Source organism: Suncus etruscus, chromosome 18, assembly GCF_024139225.1.
Source record: "Suncus etruscus isolate mSunEtr1 chromosome 18, mSunEtr1.pri.cur, whole genome shotgun sequence".
Taxonomy (NCBI): domain Eukaryota; kingdom Metazoa; phylum Chordata; class Mammalia; order Eulipotyphla; family Soricidae; genus Suncus; species Suncus etruscus.
The window spans coordinates 37,778,034-37,799,403 of NC_064865.1; the positions used below are offsets into that span (position 1 = coordinate 37,778,034).

Below are 21,370 nucleotides of genomic sequence, written 5' to 3' on the forward strand. Positions count from 1 at the left end.
TACACATTTCCAGAGGTGCACAGGCACTACTGAAGTACAGAATACACTTTACCTCCAGGTTGGCCCTAGAGAGGGTGTGGAGGATGGCATACAAGCATTTAGAGCCTGGGTTCAATCCCTGGCACTACCAGGAGGGAAACCCTGAGTATGTATTGAAGAGTAGCCCCATTACCACCTGGGTTGGCCCAAAACCCGACAAAGCAAACTTGGCCCCCCAAAACACATTTCAACTTTCTTCCAGCAAGAGGTGCTGTGGGCCCCCATTCTTTCCACGAGCAGGGAACCAAGGCCTGCTAGTAAATGCTAAGGTTTCCCAAAGTGATGAGGTGAGCGAGCCACGCCCCAGGCCTGCCTGGCTTGTCTGTGTGCCAACGTGACTCCCAAGCTGACAGGGAAGAGGACTTGTTCCAACCTGGGAGTCATCCTGGAGAATTGGGGAGCAGTCCCAGAGGTTTGGGGGCTGGGAGACAGGGAAGGCGGGCCAGCCAGCCTTTCCTCCTCCCCAGGCCATTCCATGCCATGCCGCCTCCCAATGCTTTCTGCTTGCCACAGGATGCCTCTTTCAATATTTACTATTTTTGGCTATTTCCCAGGAGCTCCTACAAACAAAAGGGAGCCTGAGAACCTTGCCAGGAGCCAGTCAAGAGCCCAGTGGAGGGGCGGGGGGCAGCTGCTGTGCTGTGCAGGAAGCACCTTCCCTCTCGGCCCTGGGCCCGGGCAGAGACCAGGCTGCAGCATTTCCTCTCCCGGGGACTCCCCGCCCCGGTGGAGCTGGCCCAGTCGCCCTGCTCTCTTGGGCCAAGGCTCTCTTCAGTGCACAACGCTGCTCCCTTTGTCTGAGACTCTGTGTCATTCCCGAACAGTGAGGACGAGGAAATCAGGGCAGTTTTATTTCCGATGCAACATATGGGCTGTGCTTAGGTGCGTGGGCGAGATAAGGGCTGAGTCCAGGCCTTGTACTTCTCCTCGGGACTCCGGGAGGCGAACTTTTCCTGCAGTTTCTTCCACATGCCTTTGTTCATGTCCTTAAACTCTTCCAAGGTGTCTGTAAAGGGGGTGAAGAAAAGCCAGACAGTGAACTCTCTTCTACACGAGCATGGCCTTGTATCCCCCAAAGTAGTTTCTAGAAAAAGGGAAGCAGAGCCCCAAGTTCTGATCAGCAAATCAGATAAGGTAATGGGAAAGGAACTTCAGGGGCCACTCGGGCTCTGCACATGACACAACCTAACAGCTGCACCCCCGTACCATCTCTGAGAGGCTCCAGCGCCTGCATGCTTCTCCCCAGAAACAGAGCCACACACTGCTCCCACATGGGCCTGCCACCCCCCTACCCAGGGTGCAGTGTCTCCGGTTCCTCATGTGCTTCACATGCTCAGCATCAGGATGTGGGGGCAAAGACACCAGGAGGGGACAGTGAGTCCCTGCCCAGAACTTCCCCCCTGCAGTCTCCTTATATAAATTTATTTTTCCTTAGGCTTTAGGTAAGAGGGAAAGAAAAAAAAAAAAAAAAAAAAAAAAACCTGTCTCAAAGGCAAAGGCTATGAGGATTAAAATAAATACGGTAACTTATCTGGCACTCAAGAAATGTTGGTTAAGGGGCCAGAGAGATGGCTTAATGGGCTGCATCATGGTCTGCTGCCAGGGGCCAGGGTTTGGTCCTGAGCACCAAGTAGGAACAGCCCCCAGGTTACCTATGGGGTGGTTCAAAAATCAAATGAAGCCAAAGATGATGACAGTGCTGGAAGGGGCCTTGTTTTTAGGATGGACACACACAGACAGCCCTGCTTAAAAGATCAAAGCAGGGCTTCTCAGTCTGGAGCATCTGGAGCCAGACAATCCTTGGTTCTGGGGTTAACTTGTAAATATAATCCACACAGGGTCTCCAGCATCGTGGCTTTTCAGCTCCGGATACCACGCGAGGGAGGGCACTTGCCTTGTATGAAGTTGACCCAGATTTGATCCCTAGCAACCCATATGGTCCCCTGAGCATCACCAGCAATGATTCCTGAGCACAGAGCCAGGAGTAAACCCTGAGCACTGCCTGTGGGGCCTAAAAATAAAAAATTAAGAAACCTTTTTAGAGGCCAAAGCGATAGCACAGCGGCAAGGCATTTGCCTTGCACACAACCGACACAGGATGAACAGTGGTTTGAATCCTGACATCCCATATGGTCCCCTGAGCCTGCCAAGGGCAATATCTGAGAACAGAGCTAGGAGTAAACCCTCAGTGCTGCTGGGTGTGACCCCCCCCTCCAAAAAAAAAAAATCCCCCAAATAAAATAGTTGAATTTCATAGTTTAAATTCTGCTTGCTGAAACTTCTGGAGAAGATCTGGGGCAGGGGCTGAGTGTAAGAATGCTTTCCTTGCCATGTGTAAGGCCCTGGGTTTGAGCCCTGGCACCTCAAAGAAAGGACAGAAAGAAAAAAACTTTCCCCAACAGAAAGGTAAGTACAATTTAAATTATTTGTACTGTTGGGCCACACCCAGCAGTGTTGGGATTTGTGTCCTCAGGCAAAGCAATAGTCAAGCACTTCAGGTACTTCCTGGCACCTCACACAGACTCAGTGGGTTCCTGACTACATTAGGGCACATATCATACCACCAGAAGCCCCATTCCAGCCCTTGTTCTGGGCCTGTGGTTTCCAACAGTTGGAATACAGGATTTCCCTGTCCACCTATGAGCCATGAGACCTCTGTGAAGAGTCTCCAGGACCTGACACTGTTGGGACTCTATGTGACGAACACTGTAGGCACCCCAGATTCAGCAGTACTTGTAACTCTCCCACTGTCAAGCAGGTACCTTGTCTCCTGAGAGGAAGCATTTGTCGTTGCAGTGAAAACTTGAGGTGTGCTGTCAAACTTCCCAAAGTTGAACACTTAGGCCTAAGGTGGGAAGCCTTGCATCATTCCCTCCTGCACTGGGGCCTACCTGTTCTTGAGTCCTCAGGCATCTCTGAGGATTAACAAAGGGCAGAAGCTGAGCCTCTAGAACTTATTTCCAGTCTAACTTCAAGTTCACTTACAATTTTCTGTGGTCCTTGTAATGATACTGTGCACTAATGCAGGTAAATTTCATGGGCCCAGGAACAGGGGAAGATGTTTGTATTTATAATATATAAATACACATATATAAACATATATATTGTATGCAGCAGAATGTATTTTTAAAATGGCAAATATTGTGATTGGAAAAAAAAAATCTCTCCACCCCAGTTTTCCAAAGAGCATCGTAATAAAAATAGGATCATTTGGGGCCCGGAGAGATAGCCCAGCGGCGTTTGCCTTGCAAGCAGCTGATCCAGGACCAAAGGTGGTTGGTTCGAATCCTGGCATCCCATATGGTCCCCCGTGCCTGCCAGGAGCTATTTCTGAGCAGACAGCCAGGAGTAACCCCTGAGCACCGCCGGGTGTGGCCCAAAAACAAAAACAAAAACAAACAAAAAAAATAGGATCATTTGACACACAATGGCAGGTGACACCTCTGGGTTTTAATCTGTTCTGAAGTTTTCTGGAAGATCAAATCCCTACAGCTTAGCTGCTAACTAAGCAGCTAAGATGAAAGAAATTTCTAGAGTACCAGAAGGCAGATGTTTTAAGGCCACACTTTCCCAGAAAAGGTTAGTCTATTTTTATATGTTATATCCTTGACAATAAAAAATGTAATATTCGGGGCCGGGCGGTGGCGCTGGAGGTAAGGTGCCTGCCTTATCTGCGCTAGCCTAGGAGACGGACCGCGGTTCGATCCCCCGGCGTCCCATATGGTCCCCCAAGCCAGGAGCGACTTCTGAGCGCATAGCCAGGAGTAACCCCTGAGCGTTACCGGGTGTGGCCCAAAAACCAAAAAAAAAAAAAAAAAAAAAAAAAAAAAAAATGTAATATTCGGGGCCGGAGAGATAGCATGGAGGTAAGGCTTTGCCTTTCATGCAGAAGGTCATTGGTTCGAATCCCAGCATCCCAATGGTCCCCCGGGCCTGCCAGGAGCGATTTCTGAGCATGGAGTCAGGAGTAACCCATGAGCATTGCTGGGTGTGACCCCCCCCAAAAAAAAAAAACAAAAAAACAAACAAACAAACAAAAAAAAACCAAGAAAAAAAAAAGTAATATTCCAGAACCTGCCTATTTTAACCCAGACCACCCCACCATTGCCCCGTTTGTCCCTCAGTAACAATGGCGATGGGGGGAAAGGGTGAAAAGAAAGGCAGAAAAGCAAATTCTCCTCTTTCTCCTTGACTTGTATTTATTTATTTTGGTTTGGGTCATACCTGGCAGTGCTCAGGAGTTACTCCTGGCTCTGTATTCAGGAATCACTCCTGGTAGTATTGGGGGTTAGGAGAGAGATCGTGCTGAGATCAAATCTGGATTGGCTGTGTGCAAGGCAAGTACACCACCCACTGTACTATCTCTCTGGCCCCTTTCTCCTTAACTGGGGCCTATCAATGACTTCCAAACCAAGCTAGTTGAACCCCTGTCTAAGCCACATACTTTGTCCCTCTAGGTTGGATAGCTCTCAGGCGGATATCCCCATAGATGGTTATTGAATGGTTTTTTGTTTTAATTAAAACCCTCATTGTTTATAAAGCCCCCTTAGGACCATAAAAATAAATTCATTTTCCTTCCATCCTGATTTCAACTACTTCCATTTGGCAAATACAATTCCCCTGTTCCCTGCTGCCCAGCCCTTGAATGTGAAAGCTCTAAAGATGGATTTTTCTATTTTAAATAATGCCTTTGACCTTCGCTATATCCTACGGTCAAGAAGCTTGAGCCCCACAGCTTCGGTATTTCCTCTGGGCTATTTCCACACGACTTTCTATCAAGCCTGGCTGTCTTATTAGACAATTCCCCTTGGTCATTCAAACTGCATAACTTGCAACCCAATCAGAACAGAGGGTTGTGGCTTCAATACCTGTGGACAGGATCAGCTTGTATTCTTCCAGGGACAGGCCACTGAAGCTCGTGTCTCTGGGCCGAGGGTACTACGCACAAGGAGAAAGAGATGAAGAGAGGTCAGGGACATTAGCTCTGAAACCCCCCTCCCCACCCCCCCCCACCCCCACACACACAAGACCATCCTGGAGGAGGGTTGGATATCCAGTTCAGACTGTATTTCTGGGCCAGAGGCCTGGCATAGAGGGCAGCGCCACCTGCAGGTCCAAGACCACATGGCAAGACCCCGTTACCTAGCTAGGGGGCTACCAATCCCAGTAAGCAAGTAGTCCACCTGCTTGGGAAATGAGGGTTACAATTCAGTGGATCTGTGACTCTGCATTTACCACAAGCTCTCAGGAGGTGTCCAGGCCGCTGTTTGCAAACACACCTCAATTCTGAGGATTTAGGGGAATTATTTCATACTATGTGGGCTGGACACTTGAACTTGCACCATAAGCATTTATGGAGTGACTGGACATGTTTTTCAAGTCTGGGGAAAGGCAATACTAAATGCAATTTGACAGTAATTACGTCAGAACTGAGGAAATTCAGATATGAATGTCCTATCAGATAGAAACCCCCACTCTGACAGGACTTTGTCAGCCTGTAATTATCACAAGGACAGAGAAAGAGCAATGCTGTCGGAGCAAGCGGGTGGGCGATGACGCCTGAGCTCCACAGACTGGCGTACCATGGATGCTAGTTGGAACCAGCTGGCGCTTCTATTAAGATGACCAACCAGCACCTTACTCAGCCGGGCACCTTCATCAGTTTGCTAGAAATTACTAGTTACATGTCAAAGGAGCAAAACTACAATCCTGGGGACTGGAGTGATAGCACAGCAGGTAGAAATGTCTGTCTTGCACACAGCCTACTGGATTTGATCCCTGGCATCACATATGGTACCCAGAGCCTGCCAGGAGCGATTTCTGAGCACAGAGCCAGGAGTAACCCTTGAGTGCTGCTGGGTGTGACCCAAAAACCCCATAAAACAAACAAAAAGCCCTGGGGCCCGAGAGATAGCATGGAGTAGAGCGTTTGCCTTGCATGCAGAAGGACGGTAGTTCAAAACCCAACAGTTCCAATCCTAGCATCCCATATGGTCCCCCAAGCCTGCCAGGTACGATTTCTAGAAGAGCGTAGAGTCAGCACCCCTGAGTGCTGCCGGCGTGACCCATAAACAAACAAACAAACAAAAACCCCAATCCCCTCCCCCCAAAAAACCAATACAATTCTATACAAAGTATGATAAATAACCAACTTTTCATGGGTTTGGAGTGGTTGTTGCTGCTCCACTCACCTTGTGTTTGTAGTAGTTGGAATGGAGTCTCGCTAAGCTCTCATACATCTGGTCACAGGCCTCAGGATCCTGGACCTGTAAGACAAAGAGAGAGCCCCAGGCACATGAGATGCGTGACCCACCCCCAACCCCCCATGTCTGTGCCTCTGGAAGCCCCATCTTTAGTAGGATGTTTGGGCAGGCAAATTTGTCCTCCAGTGCCCACATGAGTAATCAGCTTTGTGAAGTAAGGTCCCCAGCCCCACTCCAAATTCAGGGCCCCAACCTGTAGAAAATGCCATCCAGCAGTGACCCTTGTGCTGAGCCTCTGGGAGCTATAGTGGGAGAGATCACAAAAGAAAGGCAGAGAAAATTGGGGGTCCACATGGTCAGGGGGATGAGTAGATGGCAGGAGGGAGACTCAGCCAGGTTCTGAAGGGTACATGGAGCTGGGGAGCAGAAAGGATGGGGCCAGCACAAGGGGGAGGGGCAGCAGGAAAAAGAATCTGGATCAGAGGAAAAAAACATGCTCCCCCTCCTTTTCTGAGCACCTCTCCAGCAGCAACCAAGACTGTACCCAGCAGTGTTACCGAGTCTGGCAGTATGGGGATGTGGGGGGTGGGGGGAATACTGAACCCACGGCTCCTGTATGCAAAGCATGTGCTCCAGCCCTTTGAGTTATCTCCCGGCCCCACAAGAGCTTCAATATGAAATGTGTTAAATAAAGAACCTTTTATGAAAGCAAAGGCAAGAAATCATCTGAGCAGCTTTCATCTGTGCTAAGTGGGGAGCTGTTGAACTTTCACCAGGAAAGAACATAAAGATGAGGAGGGGATTCAAGGAGACCAAGAGGGGAGCCCAGTGAGGCTCTGCTACAAAGGACAAGGCCCCACACCCCGGAACCTTGCAGATAGAAAGTGGGCAACACAGAAATCTGGTCCCCCAAACTTGAGTGCTCCTGCTAGGAACTCCAGGGCTTCTGGAAGCAAGGAGAGGAGGTGCCTTTCCCTTTCACATCCCTTTTTAGTTTTCTCTTCCTTCTGCCCTAGTTATTATTTATCTTTCTGCCAAGAATTCTCAAAAGCCCACCAGAACAAAACTTTCTCCTTTAGATTTTTCCCCAGAATTCAAATGAATTTTTCTAACTGAAATCCTTTCCTGAAGAAGGCAGAACATAAATAAAACATTTGCTAAGCGCTTTAATAAGGCAGCTCCACTTCTGCCTCTGTGCATGGCCAATGAGACCCCCCGCTGTAGAGCAAAGAGAAAGACGACCAGCTGGCCACTCGGATGGGGCAATCAGCTGGGGTGGGCAAGTCCACCGGGAACACAATTCCACAGCCTGCATTTTGGAGGGAAAACTCCCTGGGCTGGGCACATACTTTACATGCAGGAGGCCCAGGATCAATTCTAGCACTACCTGGAGAACCACTGGAAGTGACCCCCAAGTACAGACTTGGACATAGTCCCTAGCGTGGCCAGGTATGGCCCCCAAACCAAATAACCAAGACCAGAGCAGCCGTTTTGAACACTGGGTATTCAGCAGGATATGCATAACCCAGCGCATGTACCAGAAGTACAGGCTGGAAAGGAAAGCGAGCAGCAAGTATCAAAGACTGATTTAGAGGCTCAAAAAATAGCTGCATCTCATCCTTTGTTGGCCAGTTCTCTCTGTCCTTCTAGAGTGGCTGCCTCCTGCTTCCACAGCCCACACAGTGTCCAGGTGCGAGAACAGGGCCCCACCACACAGGCTCACCTCCAGCACCAGGCCCCCCACTCCACCGTCCCTGGCTTCCCACAGACAAAACCTCCCATGACGTTGGCGCTCTCACTCTCTCCTCTCTGCTTGCACCCCTTTCTGACCCATCAGGAATGGGTTGTGGCCTGCACCCCTTCAAGTCACCGCATTTCAGGATGTCTCCTCAGGACGTTTCCTCAGAACAAGGACATGCTGATGTAAGCACAGTTGACCCTTCAGATCGAGGACAACGATCCGAGCCACCTCTCTCCCCTTTGGCTACAAAGGCCCCTGCAAACCCTCAGCCTTCAGCTGTCAGGGCCCTTTTCCCTTTCCCGGGCAGCTGCTTGGCCCCGTCACTCAGGTCTGTCCACTTTCGAAGCACCAGGCCTGCTGTGACCTTTCTCTTCAAAGGAAAGGTAATAAAAATAATATAGTCCCTCCCAACTTGGGGGCTGTGTGAGGGACATGAGGCAATGGCCAGACAGTTAGGGCTGGATGCGGACACTCAGTCTCTGCTTAGGTGGTGAAGAGAGAGACTACACAACCGTGCTATGAGGGGTGTGGAGGGATCCGTAAGGGTCAAGGTAGAGGAGCAGGAGGGGTTGGGGTGCCTCAGGCCTGATGAGGGCAGTTAGCTGTCATTAGCGAGCAGTGGTACCAGCCGGTGACGGTGGGGAGGGAGAGCGTAGGGTATAAGACAAGGAAACAAGGAAGAGATGCAAAGTGGCTGCACCTCACTCCCCATGTGACCCCCTTCTCTGGCTCTCTGCGATCAGGTCAGCTCAGTGGGGTCAAATATGGAGCGGGGAGTGTGGGGCAAAAGTACAGTGGGGAGGGTGCACAGCTGACCTGGGTTCCATCCCTGGCAGCCCAGCATCACCAGGAATGATTCTCGAGAGCAGAGCTAGGAATAAGCCCTGAGGTACCTCCAGGTGAGGCCCCCAAACCAAACCCCTACCTCCCATTGGAGGAGGCACCTGCTTCACTGAGGACCTTTCACTGGGACCTGTCCCTGCAGACACCCTCAGTCTAAGCTCAGTCCCTGACCCATGTTCCTCCTTATGCCCTTACCCTGCATCCCACCTTCAGACCAGATGACCCCCTCCCCAGAAAGCCATGGGAAGGGATCTTGCCAGAGGCCCCCCAGCCATCGCCTGTGTTCCCTCCAGAGGAAAAGCAAGGCCACCTCCTCTCCTACAAGTCCCCTCCCAGACAGAACAGCAGGGCAGAGGGTGCAGAGGGAGGAAGGGGCAAAGAGCAAAGGGTCTGTGTGCACAATACAAAGTGACTCCAGGGACTGGAGTGGTGGCGCAAGTGGTAGGGAGCTTGTCTTGCATGCACTGACCTATGACGGGTGGCAGTTTGATCCCCAGCATCCCATATGGTCCCCCAAGCCAGGAGCAATTTCTGAGCACACAGCCAGGAGTAGTCCCTGAGCATCACCTAATGTGGGCCAAAAACCAAAAATAAGGGCCGGGAGAGATAGCACAGTGGCGTTTGCCTTGCAAGCAGCCAATCCAGGACCAAAGGTGGTTGGTTCGAATCCCGGTGTCCCATATGGTCCCCCGTGCCTGCCAGGAGCTATTTCTGAGCAAACAGCTAGGAGTAACCCCTGAGCACAGCTGGTTGTGACCCAAAAACCAAGTAAATAAATAAATAAGTAAATAAATAAATAAATGTGACTCCAGCCGCTCTGGGCCACACAAGGTGGCAAGGACATCACCAGGATCAACCTCGCAGCCACAGCGCCTAGCCCAGTGAGAACGACAGGTCCCGGAATTAACCGCACAATGGGAGAAGCCACCAGAACTGGTCACCCCACTTCTCATTTGCGGTCTGCTGGCGAGTGCAGAGGGCATGAAAGCAGCTGGGTGCAGGGAGGGGCCTCGGAGGCGCCACTTTCCAGACAACCAAGTCATTCCTGCCCCAAACTCAGCAAGTGGGAGTGTCTGGGTGCAACTTCAAAGGACGGGGCAGAATCTCTTCTAATCCCAGGAGCTTTAACACACCTACGGCCCACTCAGATCTGCTCAGTCGCAGGCACCCCACCTTCTAGAAGTATCTTTACTTACAAGCTTTAAATCTCCCGATTTTTTGCATCCGCACACCATGAGATTATGGACATTTAGGACTAAAAGCAGGGCTGGGTCTGCAGAAGGCAGCAGAGGGACATTATGAAAAATTCAGCTCTAGCTCCCTAAACGTGAACAAAATAGATGTTCAACTGACAGAGTGTCCTTTATGGCTCTATTTTTGCTCTTTCTGCATTTCCCCTGCTCAGTCGTTCAGTAAATTTCTCTTTACCATATTAAACTTTTATATATACAAATCTACATCGGTGCTGCCGCAGGCACTGATGTTGATTTTCAAAATTGAATTTTGGGTGGTGACAGCCATTGGTACAACGGCCTCTGGAGTCGCACAAAGGGAAGCATAAGCACTTTTTTGGGGCAAGGGTTTGGCAAATTGCTTTGCTAATTAACGTGGAGCTGGACTGGGGCCAGGAGGATCTATGAAGGAAGGTTTTCATGACTTGCTAATGAACTTCTGGAAAGAGTCCACTCCTGGATGGGAGCGATTCCCAAAGAGTCAAGCAAAACCACATTTGAGCACCTACTTGTGGAGGACTGCAGGGGTTGGAGGCAAGACACCAGGAACACCTGGCCTGGGCCTGGAGAGGCTGTGGCTAAGCTATGGGGACCAGATAGGCAGCAGGGAACACTGAACACAGGCAGGGCAAACTGCAAGGCCTGAAGCGCCACTGTGGTCACAGTGCTGAGCCCCTCACTTAAGGGAGGGCAGACTTCAGAGCTGGAGCCCTCACTGGGAAGGGTTGGGGGAATACCAGGATGGACTGGGATGTGGGGAGAGGCCACCCAGGAGAGGCAGGCAGGATCTTCACCTGAGGCAAGAATCCCAATAACTACAATCTAGTCAAGCTCTGTGCTCAGGGAGAGATGGGGGTGGGGGTCCTGAAAGTCAAGAGTCATTTGTAGGATGGTCAGTCGGGGAGGCACCAAGAAGACAGTTTCACTGAGGCAGGCTATGGGGCAGAATGCCCATGAGTAAAGCGGGGCCCCTCACTGAGGTCTGCTCTCAAGGAGGAGGGACCCACGCAGATGCTCTCTTCCCTCCAACCCTGAGGAGAGCCGTGCTGCACAGATGCCTGTTAGAACAAAAAATGGCACAAGCCTGACCTCAGGGGCTGTGACTGGGAGATGGCAGGTAGCAAACTGTCACAGTAGTCACTGAAGACAGCTGGAGGCCCACCCGGACAACTGAGACCTCAGACCTCCATCAAACCTTTGTGACACTCCCCACCCTTCCAGACAGGACTCCAGAACCAAAACAAAGTCAAGTCCTTCCTGCCCACTGGGTGCAAGTGCTGAGATTTGGAAAAATAGACAAGTCCAGGCACTCTCTGGCCGCCAGCCCCTTCCCCATGGCCCTGAGCTGGGAAATGCAAGGGTAGAAGGGTACTGGGGTGTGGTCAGGGATCTTTTAGGCCACTTGTTTTGGGCACTTAATAAACTCACCAGAAAGATCAGCTCCTTTCCAGCCACCTTATCCTGTGCCGATTCTTTTCTTTGGGGGAGAGGGGTGTTGGGTCACACCTGGCAGTATTCAGAGGTTACTCTTGGTGGACTCAGGGGACCATATGAGATGCTGAGGATGAAACCTGGGTCAGCTGCATGCAAGGCAAGAGGCCTTCCCCGATGCACTGTGGCTCCAGCCCCCAACTGCTGACTCTTTATGAAGCTCCATGAGAGTGGTAGAGTCTCCAGGCGCTAGACTCAAGGGGAGCTAGACCCATGCGGGTCTGAGTGACCAGGGGCCAATGCACCACTGCTTCCCACTCTCAGCTCTGGATGAGGGGAAGTGTGTGTGTGTGAGTGGACAGTGAGATGCTCCAAAGGGTAACGTGAGGGAAAACAGCTGGAAGCTGCTCTTGCCCCCTGGCTTTCAGCTTGGTGGGCTAGCTCTCTAGTAAGTTGGGCTCTTCTGGGCAGATGGGTAAACAGGGAGATGTGTAATTCTTTGCACAACTATTTGTGATCCCTAAAAAGTGGAAGAGGGAGGGAGGGCATGTGCGGCCTGAAATCCATGGAGCAAGAGGCCTTTCTACTGGGAAGCAGTAATCTGGAAACAGGGCAGCAAAGGTGGGGGCAATGCACTCTACTTCACTGTCTTTCCCAGCCAGGGACTCTGAATAGGTTGTTGGTTCTACTGTCCTGCTTTGGTCTGCAAAATGGGGCCATTAATAGCTCCCTCGGCTGAATTAGAATTACACTGAGTAAAATTCTGTCCAGTGTTCAATTTTACTGTCAAGATGCATGAAGTCAAGGGCCAAGAGGAGGTTGCCTGGCTTTCTTCTCTACTGCAACCCAAGGGCTAGGAGGGAACGGTCAAGGAGCACTCTTGGATGACTGCAGGATCAGGTAGCTGCCAATGACCATGAGTCATGTACCAAGTTCCTGAATCCCAGTAGGAGGCATTCCTTAGCCACTCTGGAACCATCCACAGAGCCAAGACGAACACTTACACCATGACTTATACTGTGGGACCCTTCTATAAAGGATAGGAAGGTAGAACTATGCACAGGATGACACCTTGCAAAGACCAAGCTTGGCCCTCCTGTGCTGTCCTCCCACATCAAGTCCAAGAGGCAGAAGAGCATAAGCTCCTACAGTTCTACACACACAGTAAGCGTTCAAAGCGAATGTCCCTATTCAAGACGCACACAGGATTCCCTCCTCACTTTCCTCCACTAGGATGTCTCCTCCAGCAACATCTGCAACTCAATTCAGATGATAATTTGCCTCATGAGCCATAACCAATCATTTATTTATGTATTCATTCACACATTTACTGAGAAAGATACAAATGGCTCATCTCTTCCTGGGAAGCTCCACTGAAAAGGACATGGGGAGCAGCACCCGAAGACACATATGAATTGGCAGAGCTGGGAGGGAACAGGACATTGGCCTTCAAGAGTCTGAGACTTTGGGCAGGGATGTGCATTGAAGAGTAGTTTGAGCTGCCCTCCTCCCAACAGAGACCTTGTGATACACGGTCAGCCTCCAATCTCCACCCTAGTTTCAATGATGCCACCGTGTTCCAGTTTTGCTGGATTAAGTTTCAAAAGAAAATGTGTACTGGCTATGCTGGCATGGCCAAATCCTGCAAGTCACCCCTTCAGGCTATGCATTATATTTCTTATCTGACTGCTTGCCCCAGCTCACACTTTAATCTAACCACTGGCGGATGCCTTGACATTTCCAATTTTAAATCAGTTCGGGGCCAGAGAGATGCTACAGTGGTAGACACGGGTTCAAACCCCAGTAACCCATATGGTACCCCAAACACCGCTAGGGTTAATTCCTCAGTGTAGAGCCAAGAGTAATGCTCACACCCGAACACTGCAGGGTGTGGCCCCCAAACAAGAAACAAGCAAACAAGAAAAGCTTAAGGTGTCTAATACCAGACTCAAGATGTTCCCACACCCCACCTGTTCTCATCTCATCTTTTTAACTGGCAAAAGCTCAGTTGCTCTGAACACAAACAATTCTGGTAGGAACCTTCATACCTCTTTCCCTTCACCCGCATCAAATTCTTTGGAAGCTGTGTTGACGCAAGCTTCCAACTGCAACCTGAGCCTGGTCCCTTCCAGATGACACTCTGACCCCAGCGCCATCATTCTGGGCCAGCCTCCCAGCAACTATTCCTGCCTACCCTATGACTCAGTCATCACACACAGCCAGAATGATTACAATTCCCTCACCGCAATCCCAAGGGCTCCTGGCAAAGTGCAACTCCTAGCAGGAGTCTGGAGGGCACCCTAAGCCCCCACATGCTCATCCTCGGACCTCAGTTCTCAGGAAAACTTCCTCCCAACACTATTACCACTGTTTCCAAACATGCCTGGACACTTGCTTCCTGGACTGTGGCCCTTCTTGGAATGCCCAAGGGTGCAGAGTTGGCTCATCTTGCCTTAAGTCACATACTGGCCTACCGTTACTAAAATTACCTTTCTATCATTTAATATCCATCTCAGTATTCCTCCACTGTTACCTTTGCCTTTTTTTTTCTGGATCCTGAACTAGAATGACCCATAAACTTCATGTGGGTAGGACTCATGGAATTCGTCACTGCTTCCACAGTACCATGCAGACACAAAGTGCGTCCAATACAAGTTCTATGACTTAGGGAATTCAGGGGGCTGCATGAAGGCCAGCAATGATACAGGACTGTTCTTCACATCTGGGGACCCACTTCCAGTGTACAGAGTGGTCCCAACCACTGGGCAATGGAGTCGGCTCGGTTTGTGTCCAACACCGTAAGATCAATCATACTGAGAGGGTGCAATGAACCTTAAAACTATGACCAGAAGCAATCTGTGTTGTGGGTTCTAACCCTGAACCACCTGAGAACACTTTTTTAAAAAAAGGAAGACTGGCGGGTGGGCTAGACAGTGCTGTGGGTAAGGCATTTTGTCTTCCATGGACTCAACCCTGGTTCGATCCTGACACTCGCCAGGAATAATCCCTGAATGCAGAGCCAGGAGCAAATTCTGAGCGTCGACGGATGTGGCCCCTACCCCCCCCCCCCAAAAAGAGAAAACCCTTCTCAACTCATGAATTATGATTAAGAGTTTCTGGCCATCGCGGCTATTTCCAAGAGCCTCTTTGGTGATTTCACGATGCAGTCGGGTGTGACGGGTGGGGAAAGCGTGCAACGGGGAGACAGGGCTGGGTGGTCCTCTCTGCAGTCCCCCCAGGCCAAAGGAATCATATCGCCTGTGCTGCCAGGGGCAAGCGCGCGCATGCGCAGACCCCGCCGTTAGGCCGCTGCCCGGGGCAAGGGCGCGCAGAGCGCATGCGCAAACTCCGCCCAAGCCTTGTCCATTCCTCCCTCTCGCCCCAACCGCCTCCCCGCCGCAGGCGGACCCACACAGTCCGGTCACCTGGGTGTTCTCTCCCTCCCGAAAGGCCTGTGCTACCCGCTTCCGCAGGTAAGCACCCAAGTCCCGGCCCCGTTTGGTCTCGTCCACTGGCCATTCCTCACAGAGCTTAAGGAAACGCCGGTAGCGGGCGGCCGCCATCTTGGGCCCCGGAAGTCCCGGCCCGTGGGCGGGGCGGCGCATGCGCACTGAGGCCGGGGCAGGATGCCCGGGTGGGCGGGGTGGCAGGGCGGAGTGAGCATGCGCGTCCTGGGAGCATCCTGCGCATCTCCAGAGAGAGGCGCTGCTGGTCCTTATTCTCTGCGCTGCTGTTTGCTAGCCTTCCTGCAGAACTCGCTTCCAGGGGTGCTTCCGACGCGCAGCACCCTGGGGACAGCTTTTGCTTCTTTCTCAATGACTTGCACAAGCTCCAGATTAAAAATCCCTCCTGCGGGAGGTTTTTTTTTCCTGTTTTGCATAAACGGATGCATTTGCATGTAAATACAGGTGGTTGGTTTTATTCGATGAAGATGTGTTTGGACTTCATCTAACAAATAGCACACTTCAAGGGTTCGGGCCTCCAGCCCAACCCCTTCTCTCTCTCTCTCTCTCTCTCTCTCTCTCTCTCTCTCTCTCTCTCTCTCTCTCTCTCTCTCTCTCTCTCTCTCTCTCTCTCTGTCTCTCTCTCGCTCTCTCTCTCCCTGTGTCTCTCTCCCTGTCTCTCTGTCTCTGTCTCTGTCTCTCTCTCCCTCCCCCTCTCCTCCCCTCCAGCACCAGTCACTGCCACTTGCTTCTCTGCCATTAATTCTTCCAAAGTGCTCCTTAGCTCTGGCTCTTCTCTCCAACCCCTATCCAAGTCTGGCCGGGAGGCACAAGTTTGACTGATGCAACCGGGAAAGACTTGTTTGATCATGCTGTCTCTTATCTCCAGCTGTAGCGTCATGTGGAATGTCCCAGTTTTTTTTTTCCAAAAGTTATCTTTTGGATGCCCCCCCCCCATCATCACTATTTTTTTTTATTTTGGGTTACTCCTGGTTCTGTGCTCAGAAATTGCTCCTGGCAGTCTCAGGATGCCGGGATCCATCCTGGGTGTGCAAGGCAAACACAGTACCGCTGTATTATTTCTCCGGGCTCTTCACTCACTATCTTTCTTTACCTGAGCAAGCAGTGTTCAGGGCTTACTTCCTGCCTCTGCACTTGGAGATCATTCCTGGTGGCATTCAGGGAACCACATAGGATGCCTGGAATTGAATCTGAGTCTACCGTGAGCAAGGCTAGCACCTTATTGCTGTACTGTCTCTCCCTGCTGTACTATCTCTCCAGCTCTGATCCTTATTTTAGCCAGACCCATCCTTTGCATTCCAATTGACCTCCCCCAGACCTCTTCTTTCTTCCTCACTATCTGTTGCAGAGGTGGATCCAGAGATTCCAGATCTAATTTGTAGGGGAGATGGAAAACTACTGCGCCTAGACACAAAGTGAAAAGTGACTGAGCTTTTGTTTATGTGTTGGAGAGGCTGAGATAGGGAGTTGTAATATGACTCAGCTGTGAAGGGTCTGGAGAGAGAAAGGTGAAAGTGGCTTCTGAAGAGGATTTGGACTGAAGCTTGAGCTCTGAGAAGGAGCTCAGAGCAAGAACCAGGCTGGGGTAGGCCTGAGAGCAAAAGAAGAAAAAGGAGTTGAATTTTCAGAAACATCAGTAGAGGGCCTGGAGAGATAGTTCCCAGCACTTTTTACTTTGCATGCAACAGACTGGGATTTGTGCTATCAGATCATGTTCTGAGCTCTGCCAGGACTGATCCCCTGAGCATTACCAGATGTAGTCCAGCCCCATCGCCCACCAAAAGAGAATTATTAATGAGACCCTCTGGGCACTTAGGATGTCTGATGCCCACTTGCAGTAGGTGAATACAGCGATGTCCACTTGAGGTAGTTGAGGGGGATGAAAACCTATCATGTGATGCCCCCCAGTAATACCTTTCTGCTCCAGCCTTACTGTTGGCTGTTTTTACAGCCACATAGTTCTTTTGGGGGAGGGTATGTCCAGGGGTGTTCAGGGGACCCTGCAGTACCAGGATCAAACCCCAGGCTCCCACATAAAAGCCACATGCTCCAGCTCTTCCAAGCCATCTCTGAGGCCTAGCCTCATAGTTTTGATGGCTCCTCTGAGACCCCAACAGCAGAGTATTTGTTTTGTTTTGTTTTGTTTATTCTTTTTGTTCTTTCTTTTCTTGAGAGCAAAGGTTTTATCTACTTACTCTCCAGCCCCAGGCACCCCTGTGCTATGCCTGGTGCCCCACGGCCATGTAACTGCCTGAGGTCCCACCACAGCTGAACACCTGCCTGGAGCACAGCTGCCCAGGCTGGCAGGGTGGGGGACATGTCCTCTGCAGGAGAAAGTGCACTTGGGGCAAGAGGTAGAGAATGACAGGATGCCTGAAGCCACAGACCAGTCTTCTAGATTCCCCATGGCAGCTGATTCTGAATCATCCAGTTGTCATTGTGGTTGTGGTTCATCTCGGTGGTTTAACAGTCCGACTGTGGAGTCTGACAGATCTTGGTAACATGGTATTTCCCTTCCTCTCTCCCTCTTTCCTTCCCTTCCTACCTCCTTCCTCACTCCTTTACTTCTATCCTCCCTCCTTCATGCCTTCCTCCTTTCCTTCTCACTCTTCCATCCATTCATCTTTTTGTCTTTTTTCATCCATCCACCCACTCACCCACTCATCTTCCATCATTTAGAATTATCTAATTTTCAGAAGCTTAACAGATAATGAAAATGTGTGCTGGAATGATAGCACAGCAGATAGAGCTCTTGCCTTGCAAGTGGCTGAACTAGGTTCGATTCCCAGCATCCCAAATGGTCCCCCTGAGTCTACCAGGAATGATTTCTTTCTTTTATTTTTATTTTTGGTTTTTGGGTCACACCCGGCAGCGCTCAGGGGTTACTCCTGGCTCAACCCTCAGAAATCGCTCCTGGCAGGCTCGGGACCATATGGGACGCCGGGATTCAAACCACCGACCTTCTGCATGCGAGGCAAACATCTTACCTCCATGCTATCTCTCTGGCCCCTGCCAAGAGTAATATCTGAGTGCAGAACCAGGAGTAATCCCTGAGGGCCAGTGGATGTGGCCAAAAACAAAAATAGGAAATAAAAATATGAAGTTCCTTGTTTAAAAACTTACTCAGAATTTTAAGATAATAGTAAACCAGAGAATAGTATAGCAGTTAAGGCACTTGCCTTGCACGTGACTGACCCAGGTTCTATCCCCAGCATCCCATGTGGTACCCTGAGCCCACTAGGCGTGATCCCTGAGTGCAGAGCTAGAGTTAAACTCTGAGCACTGCTAAGTATACCCTTCCAATTCGTTTCCCCCAAGACTGTAGAAACAGAGCATTAGCCACATCTGAGGCCCGTTGGGGTGCAGGACCCTTAGTGACTGTACAGACCATAGAAATGAGGGTCCTGGGCTCTCTCTGATGCTAGAGGGGCAGGATGAGCACTCTGACCCCAGGGGTTCACACTTCAGCGGGGACAGTAGCTGAGCAAACAGAGTGATAGTAGTGCCAATAGATCCTTTAATTAACAAAATAATTTCAAGGAGAGATGAAGTCAAAGTGTTGGCTGATAATGATGAATTGGGGCTGAAGTGGGGTCTGGGGTGCTGATCATAGGAGGAGGGGGTGCTTCTAGATAGATCTTCTGAGCATCCACCCTAGGGGCCATGAGTCCCTCTGAGCTTAGTTCCCCACCCTGAAATGGGGGTGTAGTGACAAACAACTGAGGGTGTGAGTGTTGGCTGTATTTCAGCACAGCTCTGCCCCTTCACCTCACCTCCTATATGGGCTCCTGAGGATTCTAGCCATAGACTGATATTTCAGCACTGAGGCTCCCTCCTCGAAGTGTTCAGGTCGTCCTTGGAGGAACCAAATGTGGTGCTGGGGACCAAACTGGGTTGCTAAGCGCCTTACCTCCTCCTACCCTGTCTTTTTGGACACTGACATTGTTCTGACTGCCTACCCAAATTGCCTCACTGAGAATACGTTAATAGAAGATTAAGACAGAAGTTATCACTCTAAGCTTTACAGAAGTGGAAACGGAGGCGCTGTCAGGGACCAGCCCCGGGTGGACGGGCCTGAAGCTGGGGCGCCTTGAGGATTAAGAAAACAAGACAGACATAAAAGAGAAAAGCAAGGGGTCAGACGCTCCCAGCCTTGAGGACTGAGAGCCGTGACTGTCCTCGGAGGTATTTATTGCTTAGAGCCATTAAACACCGGAAGAAGGGCAAATGTTAATAGACTATCTGCTAATCTAACCTAGCTGGTTTTTATGTATCAAAGAAGCCTGGAGTAACTAATGCAAAAACCTCTGGATTGTCTTCTCTGGGAGAGGGACAGATACCAGAGTGAATACATGACCCCACCTATAGGGTGTTCCCTGAGGTTGCCAGCATTGTCATTAGTAATTAAATAATTAATTTCGGTAATTAGTAATTAAAGGTCCCTAAATCACCTTTTCAGCCTCTCTCCTCAGACCATCATCTCTCTAGCTAAACTCATTTATTTCCTGGATGTCTTCATATTCTACAAGGCAAGGAGACTAAGGACTTGCCAAGGTCATTGGGTGGCACCAGGTTGGTGCACAGCTGGCAGACAGTGGTGCCCTCTCCACTCCTCCAGCACCCTCAGGATAGCTGCATGTTCCCTGCAGTGCCATGTCCACCTGAGAGCCTGCATAGGGCTGATTCTGCACATGTGATCACCCCCCACCCCCATAACGGGGCCTGTGCTCCCCTTCCTCACCTAGTTTCCCCACCCACTCCTCGCCCTGTCTGTGAGCTTGTGGGTAGCTAGGGCCAGTCTGGTCACGCTGGCCTGTCAGTCAATCACCCGGCTCCCTTGGGGAGACGATGACCATGTAAATCCCACCTGCTGGCTCTCACCAAGGGTCCCCACCGCCATCCCTGTGTGGGTACATGACCACCCCCGTCCGTCTCGACTTGGAAAGGGTCTTTGGGCTCCTGGCATCCCTGATCTCACTTCATGAAAACAAGGCCCCATCAGGAAGGCAGAAAGGAGGGATGGAGCAGGGCTTCAGTTTTTCAAGTTATAATGATGCCAGTAATTGAGACTCCAAATTGCACATTTGAATCGCTTGAAAGTAAAAAATATCGTTTTGTAATGCTGGTGTTAATAATGTAAACATTAAAAAGGAATTAAATACTTAGCCGTATTGTAGCGCACGATTGCCTGATTTTTCTTCTTTCAACTTATTCAAGCAGAGGAAGTGGTTGGCTGCCGTCCCCGGCTCTGCCTCCCGGAGAAGGTCTGGACTCGGGGATGGATGCTCCCGTGTGCAGGCAGTGCGGGGGTGGTTTCTCATCGTTGCTTTTTTTTTGGAGGGGACTTTAACTTCCAGGCCAGGTGGGCTTCTGAGGGGGTCTGGGGGCTTGGCTAAGTGCAGCCTAAGAGATCCAGAGCCCCTCATCTCTGCAGAGAATCTGGCTCCCTGCCCTTGGGATCTGCTCCTTGTGACTGTCATGGGGGCCCCTCCCCTAAGCCCCAACAGCACCTGCCCCTCTCTCCCGTCCTTACATCCAGTGCTACTTGCCAACAGACCCCAAGGACCCTCAAAAGGAATCTGGAGAACAAAGCTAGGACTCCTATCCCCCACTCCAGCCCTGTCCCATGTATGTGCCCCTTCCCAGGACCTCAGCTGGAGTGGGAAGTCGGCGTAGTGGGTTTCGGGGTTGCTTGCCCGATGTCACATCAGAGCAGCTTGGAAGCAGGTGGCATTCTGAGCGCTGGGCACAGGTCACCTGGCTTGGCTAGTGCCCATCTTATTCCATTCACGGTGGCCTCCTTCCCTCTAATCCCACCTAACCACCCATGCCTTCCTCTGTCTGCTCTCCCTCGTCTTGTTTTACATTTTACATTAGAGAGGCAGATTTGAATCCAAAGCCCAGATCAGATCATGGATCATTTGGGGGTGCTACACCTGAGTGATGGTGCTGCCATTAGTTTTGCTGGGTGGCATCCTGTCCTTCCCAGCAGGTCTGAGAGGCATCGACGAGCAGGAAGAGTGATGGCTGCAGGGTAGGCTGAGAGGACACTGCATGGTGGGGAAGTGGTGCCAGTCTGCTCCTTAGCTTCCTTCTTGGGGACAAGGGTGATGGCTGAGGGACATGGCAGGTGGATGCAGTCTTCTGCTGCCATTGGTCAAAGGTCGCTCCCTGCTGCACCTGACTTTGAGGGTAAGATTTGAGTTCTGGTGGGAGAGAAGAGGAAACTGAGAAAGGAAGAAGACAAGAGCCTTCTGGGCAACTGCATGGTCTGAAGCCATGATGAGAAGGATCTGAGTCAGACCAGACCACTGGTTTTGCCAGCCCCACCTACTCCTGCATTTCTCCCTCCAGCAGTGAGGAATCCATCTAGATTGTGATCTTAGGAGACAAGATGGGGCCAGAGTCATAGCACAG

At 50.8% G+C, this 21,370-nt stretch overlaps 1 protein-coding gene across 1 annotated transcript; it reads right to left on the minus strand.

The window, feature by feature from the left end:
- Positions 1–867: 867 nt before the first annotated feature.
- LOC125996347 (ubiquinol-cytochrome-c reductase complex assembly factor 2) lies at positions 868–15,078 on the minus strand. The gene is made up of 4 exons (XM_049765292.1): positions 14,915–15,078; positions 6,231–6,305; positions 4,908–4,977; positions 868–1,045 (listed from the first exon to the last, which is right to left on the minus strand). The coding sequence occupies exons 1-4, from the start codon at positions 15,050–15,052 to the stop codon at positions 918–920; spliced, it is 411 nt and encodes a 136-aa protein (XP_049621249.1). The 5' UTR covers positions 15,053–15,078; the 3' UTR covers positions 868–917.
- Positions 15,079–21,370: the final 6,292 nt, after the last annotated feature.